Genomic DNA, 17833 nt, shown 5'->3' with positions numbered 1-17833 from the left:
ATTTAACCATAGTTGCTTCCAAGAAGAGCCAAGACGTGGCTAACTGAATATGCAAGATTTTACGAATGTACCGGGGTTTAACACTTTATTTGACTTGTTAATCCATTAATACAAACCACAAGACTGGTTTCAAACTCCAATTCGTACAACACAGAACAAAACACACGCAGCTCACCACAAACAAACAAAAAATAATCAACAACAAATGCTTCCTTGATGATACAACATTTTTTTTGTTCATCACACATTACAAATGGAATGAATCGAATCATATTTGCTTCCAACAAGAGCCAAGGTGTGACTAATTTGTATATATGAAGCACATGATTACACGTGATAATATATATATATATATATATATATATTATACCGTGTGTCTATATATATATGCAAGATTTTACGTAATGTACCGTGGGTTTAACATCCAGCTGCTTTCAAGAACTTATCGTAGGGGCTTGAAGGCGGCAACCGAAAAGAGTTTTGTTCCACTTCGAGTGAGCAGGATGCGTACTGGCCTTGAGGTTGGACGTGTGTCACAGTGAGTGCCTTCTGATCATCTTCATCAGCTTCTTCTGTCTGCAACACCAATACCAAAACGAACTTTAAGGTTGATGAGAGGACAATTAGTTTCAAAGAGAATAGAGTAACAAACTCTCTATCTCTCTCACCTCCTTGAGAAGAAAGAGCTCCTCCTTTTCATCTTCTTCTGAGAAAGTTATAGCTTTGGTTGCTTGGGGTTTGAAACTTAGAAGCACAGACATCTTCTGCTGCTTGCCCGTCACGAGAGCTTCACACTGGTTCATCATCTGGTCATAAGGTACAGGAAGGGAGGAAACAGGGAGACTTGCTACTTGCCTAGCAGTTTCTGATACCTACACATCACCAATGAAAGAAAAATTACATGAGAAAAGAGGATCACAAAAGAAAACAATACAAATTACTAATTAGTACGAAGTACTGAGTGTGTATGTATATTACCGATTCTAACAACTCGTTGATACTCAGAACATCTACAGGGTTAGTGTTTGTGGACAAGGACGTTCTGTGACTCCCACTAGCCCCCGGTGAAATTTCTTCAAATGCAGCTATTTCTGAAAGCTCAGCCTGAAGAATAAACGCAATTTCAGTAAGGAACTCACACACCTGAAGCAAGTTTTTCTGAAAGAGTCACTATACCTCTTCAAAAGCTGGAAGTTCCATTTGATTAAGAGGAGAGCTAGGTCCTGGTGTATCCATGAACATTGGTGCACCAAGCGGGTGTGCATCATCTCTTGAAAGATCTGACTGAATCTCCTTTCTCAAACTTGATTGCTCCTCCTAAAAGAATCACACACAAAACATTTTCAGAAAAAGGCGAAGATCATTGCAAAGCTCCAGCAAGTTTATCCTAATTTCTTTTGTTTCCTTATGTATATTACACTGACCAAACACAACATTAGGACAATATCATTAGATAAGTACCTCGGATAATGTCTGAAACCTCGATGTGAGATGAGTGATAATGATTTCCTTAAGGCGACTATCATTTGCCACAATCTCTGGTGAGCTGAGAGCAGCACTATCATCTTTATCAGATCCATCTTCCTGTGGAAATCCAGAACATCCAGCACGCAGTCTGATATCTCCTTCCAGTACAAGATAAGGATCAACCTATTCAGGACACGAAAGAATTGCACATACAAATTAGAAGACAGCTGAGCATCCAAAAGCAAGAGATATGCAATATTTAACAAAAACTAACCATTTGGCCAGTTAAAGATTCTTTGACAATTGGAATTAGCTCCGGTATGTTAGAAATCTTGGCACTGAAAATGAGCAAGTATGATGCAAACGTGAAGATTGATCTTCTACGAGAGAGCTGCCAATCTCCTTCATAAATCATACCAAATATATGTCAGAGTTGCCTTGTATCTAAGCCAACAAAGTAGGTAATTTCACACTCTTTAAGTTACCATCTTGGTTCAATGAGAGATTCCGAAGAGAGAACGCAAGCTGAAAACACCGCACCAGAGCCATGTGATTTGATTTCTGCAAATTGCATTCACCAAATTAGAGAAACTTTACAATCTATATAGAGAGGATCCATCAAGTATATATGGTACTCTTTTTAAAACATAGCATAAGATAAGTGGACTAACCTTTGCTAGTGAAAACAAAATAGTGGTATTAAACGTGCTAGCCATCGCCTCAAAATTAGCAGGGGTGTTCTCGGTAGAAGTCGCTTGGATCCATAGTGATGTAAGGAGCATGTTTACTTGGTGACTACTTAGTCTGAGTGAACATAACGACTGTAAAAACCATGAAAATTACAATATAATCAGCTCACTATCAAATACATTCAAAAATCAATAAAGAGATGTGCTAATCCATACCTTTATACCACCATCATTTAAGCTATCCAAGGACTCACAACTAAGACTTGTATGAGATGTGTGGTTTACATCTTTACGCAGATCACTGTTTAAGGATTCATCAACTTTATCCCTCTCCTCCTCCTTATGTTGGTCTGACCAAGGCAAAAGAAGAGTTCGAAGAAGCAGAACTGAGAAAACATTGTGTGCTTCAACTCTAGTTTCATAATCCGTGTGGGACATTGCAAGGAGCAGTTGGTGAAACAAGGCATCCGGAAACACCTGGGAGTACAGAACCACAGTAAATCCGTTAGAACAGAATAATAGTCAAGAAACAAAACAAAAGCTGTTGCAGAAAAGAAAAAAAATCTCACTTTCTTGTGGTAAGAAACATTTGGGACCACTGATATAATATGTGCAGCACGGAGAATGGCTGATGCTGTGGTCCTAGCAATTAGTACATTGGTGGATATCATCTCAAGAACCACCGCCAGCATATCAAGAATGGGCCCTGCATCCCCAACCTTATAGCAAAACCAAAACAAAAAAATTCAACAAAGTTATGTGATTGTCCACAACTTGAGACATATAATACACAAGACCTAGGCATTAACAAATTATTGATTTATTTTACATAATTTTACATTTATACTATAAGATATTTGATTTTTTTTTAAATAATTATTAATATTATTTTGATGAATTAGCCAAAGTAGATATATTATTTTGGATTTGTACTAACATTATTGCTTAATTTAACAGATTCAGACTAACTTAGATCGATTTAAACTGAATTAAACCAATTTTGACCATTTAAAATAGTTTAAACCGATTTGAATCGCTAGGACTGAGTTGCTGCCTATTAGCAATACTTGTGAAGAGGGTAGGATCAAAACCACATAAAACAGTAAAACTAACCTTATTTGAGAGCTCTGCAATGCACTTATCTAACGCAAGCTGCAGGTCAGAGTTCTGCTTCGCTACCTCAGCAGGCAGATCTGACTCAGCTGCATTTTGCAGGCACTTCCTCAAGTGCTTAATCAAGTCAGCTATCACAGCAGTCATAGCTCCTGAAGCTTGCTGCTTAGCATGTAGCGCAAGGCATGTAGCTACATTCACCATGTTAACTTGAACTCCTTGTTGCTTCGTTACATTCTTATGATCCAAGTGCTTGATCAAAGAAGATACCAGCACATGACAGTTCTCTCCTGATTCTTCCAGACGAGACTGCAGAAACAATAAAACAGAAGAGGCAACGCCCTTCTCTGGAGACCAGTAATCTCTACTGTCGAAAGCATTCAGAAGCGGTTCCAGAACACGGCGAACAGTGGTGGTTTCCTTTGCTAACTTGGCTATATTGCAAAGGCATACCATAGACCAGTATGAGGGGCTCTTGGAGATGTCCCTGAAATGGATTTAACAAAAAAAATCAAATAATAAATACCTGATGCATTACTAGTAATAATAAAGTTCTGAGAAGCCTTACATGTTTTCCAAGTTAAAGTCAGTCACAGGATTATGTTTGAAAGAAACCATTTTACCAGCTTCATTGGTATCTTCTTGGCTCTTCTCTAAATCCATATAATTCTCCAGAATCACAGAAATAATCTAATTCAAGATGAAAAAAAAAGGAGTTAATAATCTAACTACAAAGCACCAGCACTTGTATGTATAAAGTAACCGATGACTCACCATATCCAAGTCAATTGATAGTTGGGCATGCTCACCAATAAAAGATACCTGACAATAACTATTGGTTAGTAACAAAATAATATTTTATCTCAGTAAAGCAAAATGAACAAGTGAAAAGAAAAAAACTTATTACCATGAAAGCCAAAGCTTGCATTCCTGCTGAGCGTAAACGGAGTGATCTTTCATCATCTCCCATTTCTTGAGCAAGTTGACAAAGCTTAGGGATTAGACCTTCTAAGTTGAACATGTGTGAATTCTCAGTCTGTATTTTTAACAAATGTGTTACCATATGACATTTTATGTAGTCCAAGCTAGACAAGTAGCAACTGCTCAATGTTACCTGTAAGCTTATAAAGTCAACAAGGGTATTGCAACCCAATATCTGAACTTCTTCATCTCTTGTTTGCTCTAAAAGAGTTCGGACCACGCTTAGCAAACTACATGAAAACAAAGGCCTACAATAAAAGAAAAAAGAGTTCAGTATCATATGATAAACTAGTTATAAGCAAGCTTGAAGAAACTACTACTTACATCTGCTCCTTACATGATGAAAGCAACTTCTTGTAAATGCACAAGACGACTTTAACTGATCCGATGTTTCCATTTCGCAACTCTTTGTAGCATTTCTGCTCAAGGTACTCTGTAATCTGTCAAGCAAATACTAACAACACATGAGAATATAACTGAGAGAAGTATGGCGAGCAGCTACACAAAAACATGCAACCCCACCTTTGGGATTCGTAAAGGGTTCCTTGACGCATACTCACAAAGCTTGCCTATTTTTCTATCATTTGCCTCAGCTTCCTGCCAAACCACAACAACATGTGCAAAAACATAGAAACTTTAAGAAGAAGCCCTTGTAGCAAAACCAAGTATATATTCATTCCAAGACTACCCTCTAAATAATCACTACACAGAAAGAAAAAAAAAACTGAATAATCTAGATGTTCTTCCTTAGCACCCAAAAATTGAAACTTTTAAAAGTTTAACATAAAGCTTCAACAAGACTACCCCTCTAAATAATCACTAAACAAAAAGGGAAAAAAAAACACTTAATAATGTAGATGATCCCCATTAGCACCCAAAATAACTGAATCTTTAAGATGATTAAAATTAAACTTAACAAGTATAAAACAACAACAACAAGACTAGGTGATCTACATTAGTACCAAAAAAAATGAAACTTTAAGAAGATTAAGATAAAAACTTAACAAGTACTATAAAACTTCAACAAGACCAGATGATCTTCATTAGTAACGAAAAATTGAAACTTTAACACAATTGACTGATAAAAAATAAAAGAGTTGACCTGGTTACGAGGGAAAATCTCAGCGAGCATCTTCTTGTAACGTTTAACGGGATGCCTAGACCTAGCCCTCAAGGAAGGACAGAAGAAACAGAGGTTACCACAGGCGGGCAAAACCCGTCTGGACATAACCCCCATTGTCTTCTAAAATCCTCTTCTCCCCCAGCAGCAACCCTAATTCAGTATCCACCTAACCTACCCAGATCGCACCCTGTAAAAATAAAAGGGGAAAGATTTTTACAATTGGGATCACAGCAAAAGGAATCAAATTTACACAATAATTGAACAGAGAGATCAAAGATTTTACGCGAGGAAGATGGATGAGGAGAGAGGCAGCCGCTGGAGAGAAAGGGAGAAAATCTAATCCAGCTCGCCCGCTCAGAGGTGGCATCCTTCTTCTCTCGTCTCTTTATCATTATTACTTAATAATCTCATTATTAAAAATCTTTTTCTCTTTTGATCAAAAAAAAAAAAAAATCTTTTTTTCTCTCTCTCTCTTTCCGCCATTAATGTCGGAAAGTGTCAGTCCGAAAGACAGCGTATATTACGATTTTACCCTTTGAAATATCTTTGTCTTGATCAGACAGAGTATTATACTTGGTCCGAGCGATATACGGTCCGGGTTTGGAATGGAAGGTTCTTGTCGGCCCGTGCGCTAAGATTCAACTAATGGGCTACAAGTATCGGCCCATATAAAACAACCACAAGCCTTTGTGATACCTTTTTAGTTAATTGAGTTTGACCAGTAACGATGGTTTGGGCCATACAAATAATAACAAGTGATTTATTGTTTCAATCTAACTATTGTAGCATTCAACAAAGCCCGTATAGCTCAGTGGTAGAGCGTCAGTCTTGTAAACTGAAGGTCCATAGTTCGATCCTGTGTGTGGGCACTTTTTTAAATTCAAGCTTTAAAATATTTTCTTCTTCTTTTTCCTAGTAAAATAGAAGAAGACATACCTAGGAAAAATCCTTTTTGCGTCTAAATTTTTCCATTAAGATCGAGTTATGGATTCTTTAACCAAAAACAAAATCTTTTTGATACTTTCCTATAATGGTCACCACTCCATTGGATTTTAGTTTCTTTTTGCTAGCTGTCTTTCTTCAAGAAAAATATTAATTAAATGGAGTTATATAATTATAGTAAATTAATTGTTCGAAACTTTGAATATTGATGAATTGAATGTTTGGACCAAAACGTGCAACCAATCCTCCTCTAAGGTGGGGAGGGTAAGATCCATACTTGCCAACCATTATTTACAATCTAACTGTCTTACATCAAAACATATATTTGCTCATCTTATTTGAGAATATAACTGAATTATTCTTGATTTAATGGGATTAATTGTAGTTGGCATTTTTCTTGTGAAACTTTTGATTGTGATGATAGGTCTTACTGTTATATTGATAAGAAATCAAGCATACATATTGCGTTGTGCTCATAATAACCACTCATCAGATTTCGAGAATGTGAATCCTACGGCTATGTCGTGCATGAGTTAATTAAATATATCTCTCCTAAACATGGTTATATGTTTTCTTTTGTGACAATAATATAATGTGTTTTCGTCACAAAAATGGCACTTGCGTTGTACGCATAGAGAGACATGGAGCCGATGACGTGAAAGTATTTACAAAAGTATATCTTTAAAAGATACAGAAATCTATAAGACTATATATTATTTGAAAGCTGACTCCACTTTTCCCGTAGTCCTCCTTGCTTATTTGTTTGGTAATGATTTGATTGCATTCCCAGTTAAAATAACATTTATAATATACGATTCCAGAAAGTCACAAGAGTTGTATCCTTTTTAAACCCATCAACATTTTCTCTCAACCATTAATAATAACACCAACCAAAAGACAAATCTCCCTCTTCGTGTCCCTCCCTACTTTTGCCAACTATAATGTATCTCGTTGCATCTCTTTGAGTTCTTTAACTTCCCCCAGAGTTCTGAATCGTCTGCCCTAATCGTAGCCCACACTATTCTCATTTTCTTTTTCCACACGCAACCTTATAACACTAAAGAAGAAATGGATCCAACTGAGCTCAAACGCGTGTTCCAAATGTTTGACAAGAACGGTGACGGTTCAGTCACGAACAAAGAGCTGAGCGAGACGCTACGAAGCCTAGGGATTCACATCTCCGACAAGGAGTTGACTCAAATGATGGAGAAGATCGACGTGAATGGTGATGGGTGTGTAGACATAGACGAGTTCGGGGAGCTTTACAAGACGATAATGGACGAGGAAGACGAAGAAGAAGAGGACATGAAGGAAGCTTTCAATGTGTTTGATCAGAACGGAGATGGGTTTATAACGGTGGATGAACTGAAGGCGGTTTTGTCATCCTTGGGGCTCAAGCAAGGTAAGACATTGGATGATTGTAAGAAAATGATTAAGCAAGTGGATGTTGATGGTGATGGTAGGGTTAATTACAAGGAGTTTAGACAAATGATGAAAGGTGGTGGTTTTAGCGCTTTGGGTTAATGTTATTTTGTGTGTGTATGTTTATTTCGTCTTTGCTTTAATTCTATTTATAAATATGAAAAGCACAAAAGAAAAAACACACAACACACATGTTTATCACTACATATAGCGCCAACTCCGTTAACTAATAGTTGATACCGGCGGAGGCTAGGCCTTAACGGCGTCTTGGTGGCAGAGCCGGCGTTTGATGACATTTTCTTCTTTGGTGGCTAGCTAGGGCCTAATGTATTGTATCCGGTTGGTTTCGGTTTTTTAATCCAATTCCATTTTTGTAAACCGCTTCTAATCTCCAACTACCAGGGTGGTATAGACGTACCTATATATACATGCAGGGCCGGAGGCAGCTTTGAGGGAGGGGGGACCCCTGTGAATTTTTTATATATATATTTATAAAGAGGACCCCTATGAATTTCTATGAAAAATCACTTTTTGGTTGTATTTTGTATCAAAAAACTAGTGAAATGTCTCCAAATTAGTTGATTGACCACTGTAATTTTTGTTCAAATTAATTTGAACATATGACTTTAAGTTTATTCTCCCATTTAATTAGCATTTTTCCTTGTATCCTTATTTTTTTTAATTGAAAAAATCCCAATACTTCTATCTTTGACACATGATTAACCATTTTCATTGTACATATTTTTTCCTTTATAATTATGTTTTAGATTTTCTTAACTGTGTATTATTTCTGTTAACCACACTAACTTTTATATATCAAATTATATATTTAATATTTTATACTAGTATTTAAGTATATTTGGCTATTAATTTAATGACCCCAGTAAAAATGGTGGCTGGCTCCGCCAATATAATCTATATGTTAATACTTAATACGTATAGTTACTTCATAGTTTTACGTTGCCACAGTCATGCTTATGCAACTAAATCGGGACTTTGGCGTGATGATTTAGTCGAACTAGGCTCCGTTCGGCTTCAAAATACATTTTGACAACATTCTTTGTCAATAACATCGTCGAAAATGCCTCGTTTCTTTCCAACAACCATTTCAAAAAAAATTGTCGGTAAGTTTCCAACAAACTGACGATGAACGTCCTTTCCTACACTAAAACTCCGATCAATTATTGGCTGTCTTAAATGTACCGGAGATCATGGCCCTGCGACGACTTTCCAAAATATTTTGCTGACTTTTTTTGTAGTGATGTTGCCAACCTAACTCTGTCGGCATGGAGACTTTCCAAGATACTTTATCCGTTCCGAATTTTTTTAAAGAATTATGATACATATTAACGTATTATTTGTTGTAATTAACTATTTTATAAATTAATTTTTAACCAATAAAACTTTAATAAACACTATTTTTTTTTTAATTTTACAATTTACCTTTAAATAATGCATTAAAAGCCCATATATAACAAAATGTTGACGATATGGCCATATGGGCTTTTTTACATATAAGGCTAGGTATGAAATTCGCCATATCACTCTGTTAGAGATTATACTTCGGCCCATACCGAAAATTCAAATAATAATGTGGTTTAATTTGGTTTAAGATATTACATCGGTTTAAATCATCCGGTTATAAACAATTAGACCAGATAGTTGCTACCACTACGATTCAGTCCACCGCCTGGAGAGACAAGACACTCTTCCTCCTGAAAAGTTCGTCGCTTTCAAGCTCTCTGGATCTTTGAATACGTAAAAGGTTTCTTTTTCTCTCTCCTTTCATCGCTCTATCGATTTACTCAAAGCCCAACCAGTAGCAATCAGTTTTGAAAATTTTGTAAATTTCAGTCGACGGTTATTTTACAATCTCTTAAACTCGTTTAGCTGTATTGAGATTTAGGGCTTTGGTTTCAAAAATTGTATTTTTTTTTTTAATTTTAATTTTGGAATGAATGTGTGATGCAGTGCTGCAAGGGGCAAAATGGGAAGAGAAAAGAAGAGTCCTGGATTGAAGATCCTCTGGGTTTGGACTATTGGCACTGCTGCTAGTATGACACTCTTTCTCTAATTCATTATTACATTCTAATCCTTGTTGATTTAACAACAGTCTATGGATAGATTAATAGATGATGATCTGTAATATTTTGACTAATCTTTTTTTTTTTTTTTTTTTGCAGTATTGGTGGCGAGTGTTGTCCGGACAAGAATGCATGACATGGAGACGATGATGAACCAGGAACAAGCACCACCGAAACAAAACCAGAACGTAAATGCTGGCCACTCTGTCTTAACGGATGAAACTGTTTTGCCTGAGTCGGATCGAGAGATTGCCAAAGAACTCAAATGAAGTACAAGACTTGTTCTGCTGTTTTTTCTTCTTCTTGTTTTATCCTCTTCCTTTTGTTAGTTTATGTATGTGTAGTTTGCGACTAATATTATCATTAGAAGATCCTAGATGATGTTACATAGAGAATAATCTAAAAAATGAATCGACCAAGAAGTTTTATGAGTGAATGAGAGTACACAACAGATCATTTTTAGTTTAAGTCTCTGTGGCATCCTTTTGCTTGTTACACTCGGCGAAAAGGGATGTCGTTGCTACACTAAGGTAATTTGATTGCTTGTTAATCAAGAAAGCTAAATTGAGACTCTTATTATACACTTACAAAAAAAAAAATTGTAGGATTTTCATGGATCTGTTGAAGCTTTCAATGTGAATGCGGTGGATACTACTGGAGCTGGAGATTCATTCATCGGCGGGTTTCTAAGCCAGATTGTCGATGATCAGTCTGTACTCGAGGTTAAACGTAGCCCTAGACCTCTCAGTGATCTGTTGTGTACTCTCATTTACTGATATTTTTTTTTTGTTGTTGTTGAATTAGGAGGAAGAGAGATTGAGAATAGTGCTGAGATTCTCAAACGCTTGTGAAGCTCTCTGTTTTCTTAAAGACAATTAGAGACGTTGTTGCAACCTTTTGAGTCCACAAAGTTGCTCTTGTCTAATTTTATTTTATTTTTAATTCCTTGCTAATGATTCTGTTGGATCTCTTGCTAATAAAACGAAATAATTTTTTTTTCCTGAGGCATGAATCATCTCTTTCTCTGTTGGTTTATGTTATAAAATAGAGTAGGGGAAGTTCCCTTTTATTCAAGTTTGGTAGTAACACAGATTATATCAAACACCATGTTCTAGGGGTATATGAACAAACTCAAACACAAACATCTCATAGAGACTCGGACAAAAACGAATAATGTAATAAGCTTCCAACATAGCTTACTCAACTTAGAGGATACTATATAGATATGCCATTGACTCCACGCATCATTCTCCTTTTGAAGATAAGTTTCTAGCTTTACTTTTCTATAGAGTAATGTCTACATATAGCTTTTAACCTAGATCAGGGACAATGAAGTGCTCTTCATCATCATCATCACCACCTCTGATCTCCAACCTAGGCTTCTTGTATGATACGTTTGACTTCATCGGTCTGTATGAATGAACCTGACCCATATGCGAAACAGAAAGCTCGGGAACTTCAGCTGCAGGAAGAGTCTGATCACCGAAGAACCCCATGTCTGAAAACCACTCAAACTCCCCAAGATCAAGCTCTCCTTTCTGCTCAATAAGAAACTCAATAAAAAAAACTAGCTACAAAACAAAGTATTAATCAACATATCAATCTCAATCTCTACCTTATCGGTGAACTCAGGCTCAGAGAAGTGAAGGAAATCATCAACAGCCCACGGAAGAGGAGTAGTAGCAGAAGAAGAAGGCTGCTTCTGGCTTAGGGTTTTAGCTGGAATCTCCTTAGACTGATCCTTCTCCGTTTCTTTGGTGCAACTACTTGAGCTAAGAGCCACTTTGATCCCAGTAGCTAAAAGCCTCTGGTGATTCGCAGATCTAGAATTAGCAACATGGATGGATTCATCACAGTCCTTACAAAGCAGAGCTCTATCCTCAACACAGAAAATAAAAGCTGCCTTCTCCTACAAGTCACAAACAAACATAATGAACATATACTTCTTCAGTTACTGTAATATCTATGTCTTAAACTTTGTAATAAATTAATAATATCTAAACTTTTTTTTTGGACTGGTTTCTAATTAATCTTTAATTTCTTTTTTTTTTTTAAATAATATCTGAACTTACTTGGCAGATATCGCAACGAGGGAACTTGGTGATGAGAGAATCGAGATGGAGGCGTTGGTGCTTGCTAGCGAGTTTGTTAGCAGCGTGAATCTCGACGTCGCATTTAGGGCAAAGAGCTGCTTCGTCGGCACAACATATAACCGTCGCCGGAGCATTCTCACACACATCACACTGTATCTTCATCTTGCCTCTTTACAAAACTACAGTTCTTGATGTATGGGTTTTGAATCAAGAATACTTGAATCAGAGAGTAGCTTTAGCAAAACTTAGGTGAAGAGAAAGTGTTTATGAGATGGAGAGATGTGAAACAATAAAACAAGTGGTGGTGAATGAAAGGGGAGAAGAAGAAGAAGAAACAGAAGATAAAGAGATTTTGATGAATCAAAAGGAAACACTTACAGCTAGGTCACGTGGATCCCACTCTTGTTCTGTGGCTCACGTTACTCCTTTCGGTATCTTTCCAAATTTGGATACTATTCACAAAGTGGAATATTATTCGACTCCACGTAATCTGAAAAAATGACATTTTGGAGTTATTCGTTGGAATGACGACATTTCATGTAACATGCACCACCAGTAGATAGAGATATTTTCACATTTTGTAATTCATGTTTTTGAAAAACTTATTTCTGTTTGTAAATTGTCGTTTATGTTTTGATTTTTGCCCATACATTCAAGATTTTTTTTTTTGGCAGAGCTTCAAAGCCAAAACCAAAAGAACTTGAATATGTCTAAAAAGATTACAGACTTGGATTCAAAAACCCTTTGTTATAACTTATAACCAAATCCAATAACTTATTAAAGAGCTTAGGACCATACAAATAGAAGACTGTAAACTACCAGAAGACAACAAACAAAGGATTCACTAACAACTTCTGGACACGCACCTTCGGAACTATCTTATTTTTTTACTCTAGAATGCAATGAATCCCAAACCCATGAGCCTCTGATCATGAGCCACAGCTTTGTAATTGGAAAGAGTAAGGAGATTTTCCAAGCACCTCATTATATTACCGTTAGATCAATAAGATGGTCATATTAATATATACTAGTATATCCTTCCGTGCTTTGCACGGTTCCTTTTCAATGTATTTCCAAATTTGATTGGTATATTAGTAAAGTTAACAAATTGCGTAATAATAAATATATAAATGTATCATAGATAAGTTGGAATATATACTCCACAATCCACATAGCTTCACATATGTTCTAATAGAAATTCATTGCACTCTTTTTTTTAAGGGAAAATTGGAAATATAGGACACTTTGAACTTTGATTTGTCACAATAAGATTTTGTTTAAGTTTTGTGTCTTATTAAGATTTTAATTAATGTTAATACGATTATACCCTTAGATTATTGAAATTTTAATTTAATTAAAATATAGAATGTTTATTAATTAGATTTATTTATAATTGTTTTTACATTAGGGATGGAAAGAAAAATCAAAAGCATTAAAAGTTACGTAATTGTGTCTGTTTCATTTTTTCTTCTTCCACAATTCAAGGCACGACATTTTTTCACAAATACCTTTATGAGGTTTCTGTTCTCATCTTCTTCTTTATCTTCTCAGATTATTGTCTCCATCTTTACTTGATATCCTTCTCAGCCTCTTTGATTTCGCATTGTGTCATGTGAAGATGGTTTATAGCATCTTCGATTTTATTTCGTATTTGATTTGATGGGTGATTTTCTTTTGTTCTTGATTAGATCCTTTGTTAAAGGCGGCCATTAAATCGGAGTCACCAAACTTATTTCACGTTTTTAAGTTTTGAAAGCTTGAAACTGGAAGATACATGCTAAATCTACAAATTTAAACCATACCCAACAAAAAAATGCAAAAATAATGGACGAAATCAATCAAAGAAAGCATGGCGGCTCTGTAAAAATATCTCTGTAACCCTAAAAATAGTCGAGGAAGATGATGACTTATTTACGGTTATGCCATTAATGAAAATAAACACTAAAAAGAGCAAAATGCACTTCTTGGGGATCGAACCTGACAACCGGGCAACATAAACCTACCCAATTCCCACTAGGCCGCTTCAATAAATGATGTTCTCTATACAAATCACTATGTAATATAAACAATTTTCTGAAAATTGAAAAACAGTGTTTAAAATTAATCCCCGATTAATCGGTATTTAGTAAAGATATTTAAAAAAAAATGGAACTTCCATATTTTTGGTTTAGACTAAATTTATTAAAGATATTAAATAAAATATTCTTTGAGAGATTTATGATATATTTAGTTTAGATTCAGGAAACATTTTCAACTGAATATGGAAGTTTCCATATTTTCCGGATTTACCTAGAATATGTATACTACCTACGCAGAACAAAATATAGTAGGCGAGAAACATATTCTTCTTTAAGGCATCATAAAAGGTAAAAGGCAGAACAAGTTATGTAACATAATATAACCGACCTATATCATTGAGTTGTGGCTATATATCGTTATCAAACTGTAGGTAGACCGAAGACATCTTTCTTGATTATAACGTAATCAATTCTATTTGTGCTAGATTATACAAGAAATGTTAGTTTACAGTATATACCCTAGATATATCTATGTTTAAAACTTAGAATCGGATATATAAACTAGGTAGATTACCAAAATGAGTTTTCTAACTGTACCTAGAAGAGAAAATAAAATATGATTCCAATTTTTTTTTTAAAAAAGTTTAAACATATATATTGTCATACTTATGTTTCCAACACTTATCATATTTTTTTACATTTTTAAAATTCAATTTACTATTTTTCTCATTAAAAAAGGGTAAAACATGTCCAAAATTACCAAAAGTATGAGAAGTCTTATTGTGACAAACAAAAGTTCAAAGTGTCCCATTTTTCCAATTTTCCCTTTTTTTAATTCCCTGTAAAAATTGTTTCTACCAATTTTATGTTTAACAAAAACTTGAATTCTATCTCTTTAATATATAAGAAACGTCTACAAAGATAAATTCCATCTATTTAAACATGTATCTTAAATGAAAATGAAATTACCTTTCTGCCACAAAAACAGATTTTCACATAATTTCTGATAGTAATAATCTGTGAAACAAAGCTTTGATTTCCCACATTTTCTTGAAAAAATAACTACAAAATAGAAGCACTGAGAAGAAGACAAAAAAAACCAAATAGAACAAAAAATACGAAACTATTGAGAAGAAGAGGGAAAAATATATAGGTTAACAATATACTAACACCACATTTATTATTCTACTTTATATATGTGCCTGATAAATATATATATATATATATATCTTTTGTTTTGCATATATATGGTTTTTAACACATTTTGCATATATTTAGCCTATCTTTTTTTTTTCTTGTATAAATGCTCCACTAATCGCATATTTACTCGTTTCCTTTAGAAACATCATCTAAACATGCAAACAGTCTTCTTTTTTTTTTGACAATTCATGCAAACAGTCTATTAACTTCCAAAAAAATTATACTTTTGATTGACATATTTACTTTCTAAAGAGAGCAATAAAAGTTGATTTGCAATTAGCAAAGTAGATTGAATTTATTTATTTTTACCTCATTTGCAAACAGTAGTGCTTCGATTTCCTTTTTTTTTAAAGAAATAAACATTGAAACAACAGTATATTTAAGTGACATCTTCTATCTAAATCACGTTAAAAGAATCAAATATCCAGCAAAATATAAAAACAAATATAAATAGAGTAGTCATAAACCTGTATCGATTTTCGTTGATGCATTGAAAAACTGTGAAAACTTTGACGAAGAATACGAAACATATGAAACATGGAGAAGAAAGTGAAAAGCAAATAGAAAAAAATAAGTTATTGGAATTTATATAGAAGATGATACCGTTTGATTTTGTGTCATGGAAGTTATAACGTGAAAGTGGTAGTAGTGCTCAGAGACAATCTATTCTATTAAAACAGCAGCATGACCAATTGATAAAAAGTTGTGTCCAACTAATTACTTTTTTTTTTATTTAAAAATAAAACAAGATGTACCTAATTAATTAACAACAGTTTGTTTCTATTACAATATTATATATTTTCGTTTGATCGTGGACATAATGTGTTTAGTGGCTGCCATACTTTCGTTGATAATTTCTAATATAACCGCATGTTCATATAACCTTAATATAAATGTCCTATTAATAATTAAATGATCATGCGTCTTTTCATTTACATTGGATCTTTTTATTTACATTGGGTCAAAATTTAAAAAACTCATTTTTAATTGAGAATTTGTACTTCCTACACACCAAATATCCCTTATTTGCACTCCATACACTATATCCCTCTAATTTTCTTCCCCCCATCATTTCCATTTTCCCCCAATTTTATGGTATCTCATCCTTTTTAGTATATTCAGCAAATTAGCTCTTTTTAATTTCACGACAAATTATTATGTGTAATAATAACGTTATATAAATCATTATATAAAAAATCAAATCATGAAGATTTAATAAAAACATATGTTCAAAAAAAAAGATTTAATAAAAACATATAATTTATCTATTTAATTACTATAAACAAAATTGTAACTATATTTTTTTAAAAAAAATATTAATAACTGTATAGAAATAAAGTACAAAATAAATGTATGAAATGACTATGACACAAGTGTATAGTTATGCAACATCACAAATTCAATACAATTATCAAAACCTCTTACTAATAATTAAAAAAAAAATTTACACAAATATGATTACAAAGAGAAACATAAATATGACTACAAAGTACAAAGAATAGAAGAGGGCACTCGGGTCCTTGGGCCAGGTCTTGTCGGGTACGGAGCCTTCGGGTCTTATATATTTAGATCTAATAAGATAACTAGAATTTGTAGAGGTTTGGTTCTGTTCTGGAATGGGTTCGGTTTGGATTCGGTCTAAAGAAAACCCAAAAAAACTTAAAAATATTTAAATATCCAGAATTTTTCTGTTATCCCAGTTATATTTTTGAAAATCTAAAATTTTATCTGAAATCCAAACCATTACCCTAAAACCAATATCTGAAAATATTTAAACACCCAAAAATATCCAAAACCCAAAAATCTGACCCCAAAGACATGAAAATACCAGAAATCTTATATGTTATCCGAATTATATTTTTAAGAACCTAAAATTTTACCCTAAATCCAAAATCATTCCCGAAAACCCATATTCGATATTTAAAAAAATACATGATACCAAAAATATACTGAAACACTCATATATACCTAATATATACTAAAATTTTCAGACCCCCTTCGAGTCTTGGATTCGGGTCGGTTCGGATCCAAGATCCGCGGGTCCTCCACAACAAGATCCAATAGGATAAAAATATCGGTTCGATTCCTATTCGAACCAGAATTTTCCGGGTCAGTTTCAGATCGGATCTTCGGGTCCGGATAAAATGCCCAAACATAACAAAAAAAAACACAAATATAAAATTAATTAAAAAAAAATTAAACAAAAATATACCCGCCCTTTGTAGGGCGGGTCAGAATCTAGTTTAGGGATCTAAAACAAAATATATCTTTAAAAAATTTGTTCTGTGTTAAAACTATTTTTCTTGCATTGAATTTTCTGATAGACTTTTTTTTTAACAAAATATAATGTGTTTTAGTTTGATTGGTCATGTATCTAAATTTGTAGATAGAAAAATTATGAGAAAAATTGTTTAAAGTGGTAAAATTAATTTTGAACGTGAATGAGATCATTTGAGAAAATATAGGAATTTAAGTATTTGCAATTACAGAAAATATAGGGTTAACGTGGAGGTTTTTTTAATTAATTTTATTTATATTTTTTTTGTAAAATATTGCTTATGTATCAAAATTTTATTGGTCAAATGACTTGTGCTTTAGTATATAAGGGATGTCAATCAAAGAAGTTGGAGTGTGTCCATAATTTATGGGCCGTGTGGTGAAAGAAAAGGCCCATAATATACATTTGTATTTGAGAGAGAAG

The 17833-nt window shown here is 34.0% G+C and overlaps 4 protein-coding genes and 1 non-coding gene across 5 annotated transcripts; 3 read left to right on the top strand and 2 right to left on the bottom strand.

The window, feature by feature from the left end:
- Positions 1-66: 66 nt before the first annotated feature.
- LOC106420130 (protein SEMI-ROLLED LEAF 2) lies at positions 67-5753 on the bottom strand. Its single transcript, XM_013860970.3, has 19 exons — positions 5657-5753; positions 5353-5560; positions 4773-4847; positions 4575-4690; positions 4384-4498; positions 4177-4305; positions 4044-4091; positions 3838-3959; positions 3270-3756; positions 2726-2875; positions 2373-2633; positions 2139-2288; positions 1953-2028; positions 1742-1869; positions 1462-1650; positions 1177-1317; positions 979-1104; positions 669-872; positions 67-576 (listed from the first exon to the last, which is right to left on the bottom strand). The coding sequence occupies exons 2-19, from the start codon at positions 5485-5487 to the stop codon at positions 418-420; spliced, it is 2811 nt and encodes a 936-aa protein (XP_013716424.1). The 5' UTR covers positions 5488-5560; positions 5657-5753; the 3' UTR covers positions 67-417.
- Positions 5754-6170: 417 nt separating this feature from the next.
- On the top strand, positions 6171-6242 carry TRNAT-UGU. Its single transcript has one exon. It is a non-coding gene; the product is annotated as a tRNA-Thr (tRNA).
- Positions 6243-7257: 1015 nt separating this feature from the next.
- On the top strand, positions 7258-10257 carry LOC106420131 (calmodulin-like protein 7). The gene is made up of 3 exons (XM_048741949.1): positions 7258-9502; positions 9709-9791; positions 9921-10257. Exon 1 carries the CDS (start codon positions 7384-7386, stop codon positions 7837-7839), a length of 456 nt encoding a protein of 151 aa, XP_048597906.1. The 5' UTR covers positions 7258-7383; the 3' UTR covers positions 7840-9502; positions 9709-9791; positions 9921-10257.
- On the top strand, positions 9444-10257 carry BNAA09G50100D. The gene is made up of 3 exons (XM_013861033.3): positions 9444-9501; positions 9707-9791; positions 9921-10257. The coding sequence occupies exons 2-3, from the start codon at positions 9725-9727 to the stop codon at positions 10088-10090; spliced, it is 237 nt and encodes a 78-aa protein (XP_013716487.1). The 5' UTR covers positions 9444-9501; positions 9707-9724; the 3' UTR covers positions 10091-10257.
- A 612-nt stretch (positions 10258-10869) lies between these two features.
- LOC106420185 (B-box zinc finger protein 24) lies at positions 10870-12903 on the bottom strand. The gene is made up of 4 exons (XM_013861032.3): positions 12781-12903; positions 11894-12404; positions 11437-11730; positions 10870-11359 (listed from the first exon to the last, which is right to left on the bottom strand). The coding sequence occupies exons 2-4, from the start codon at positions 12074-12076 to the stop codon at positions 11132-11134; spliced, it is 705 nt and encodes a 234-aa protein (XP_013716486.1). The 5' UTR covers positions 12077-12404; positions 12781-12903; the 3' UTR covers positions 10870-11131.
- Between the last annotated feature and the right edge of the window lie 4930 nt (positions 12904-17833).

Source organism: Brassica napus, chromosome A9, assembly GCF_020379485.1.
Source record: "Brassica napus cultivar Da-Ae chromosome A9, Da-Ae, whole genome shotgun sequence".
Classification (NCBI taxonomy): Eukaryota; Viridiplantae; Streptophyta; class Magnoliopsida; order Brassicales; family Brassicaceae; genus Brassica; species Brassica napus.
Note: the sequence above shows the minus strand (reverse complement) of the source record. Positions and strands in the feature narration are given on the sequence as shown.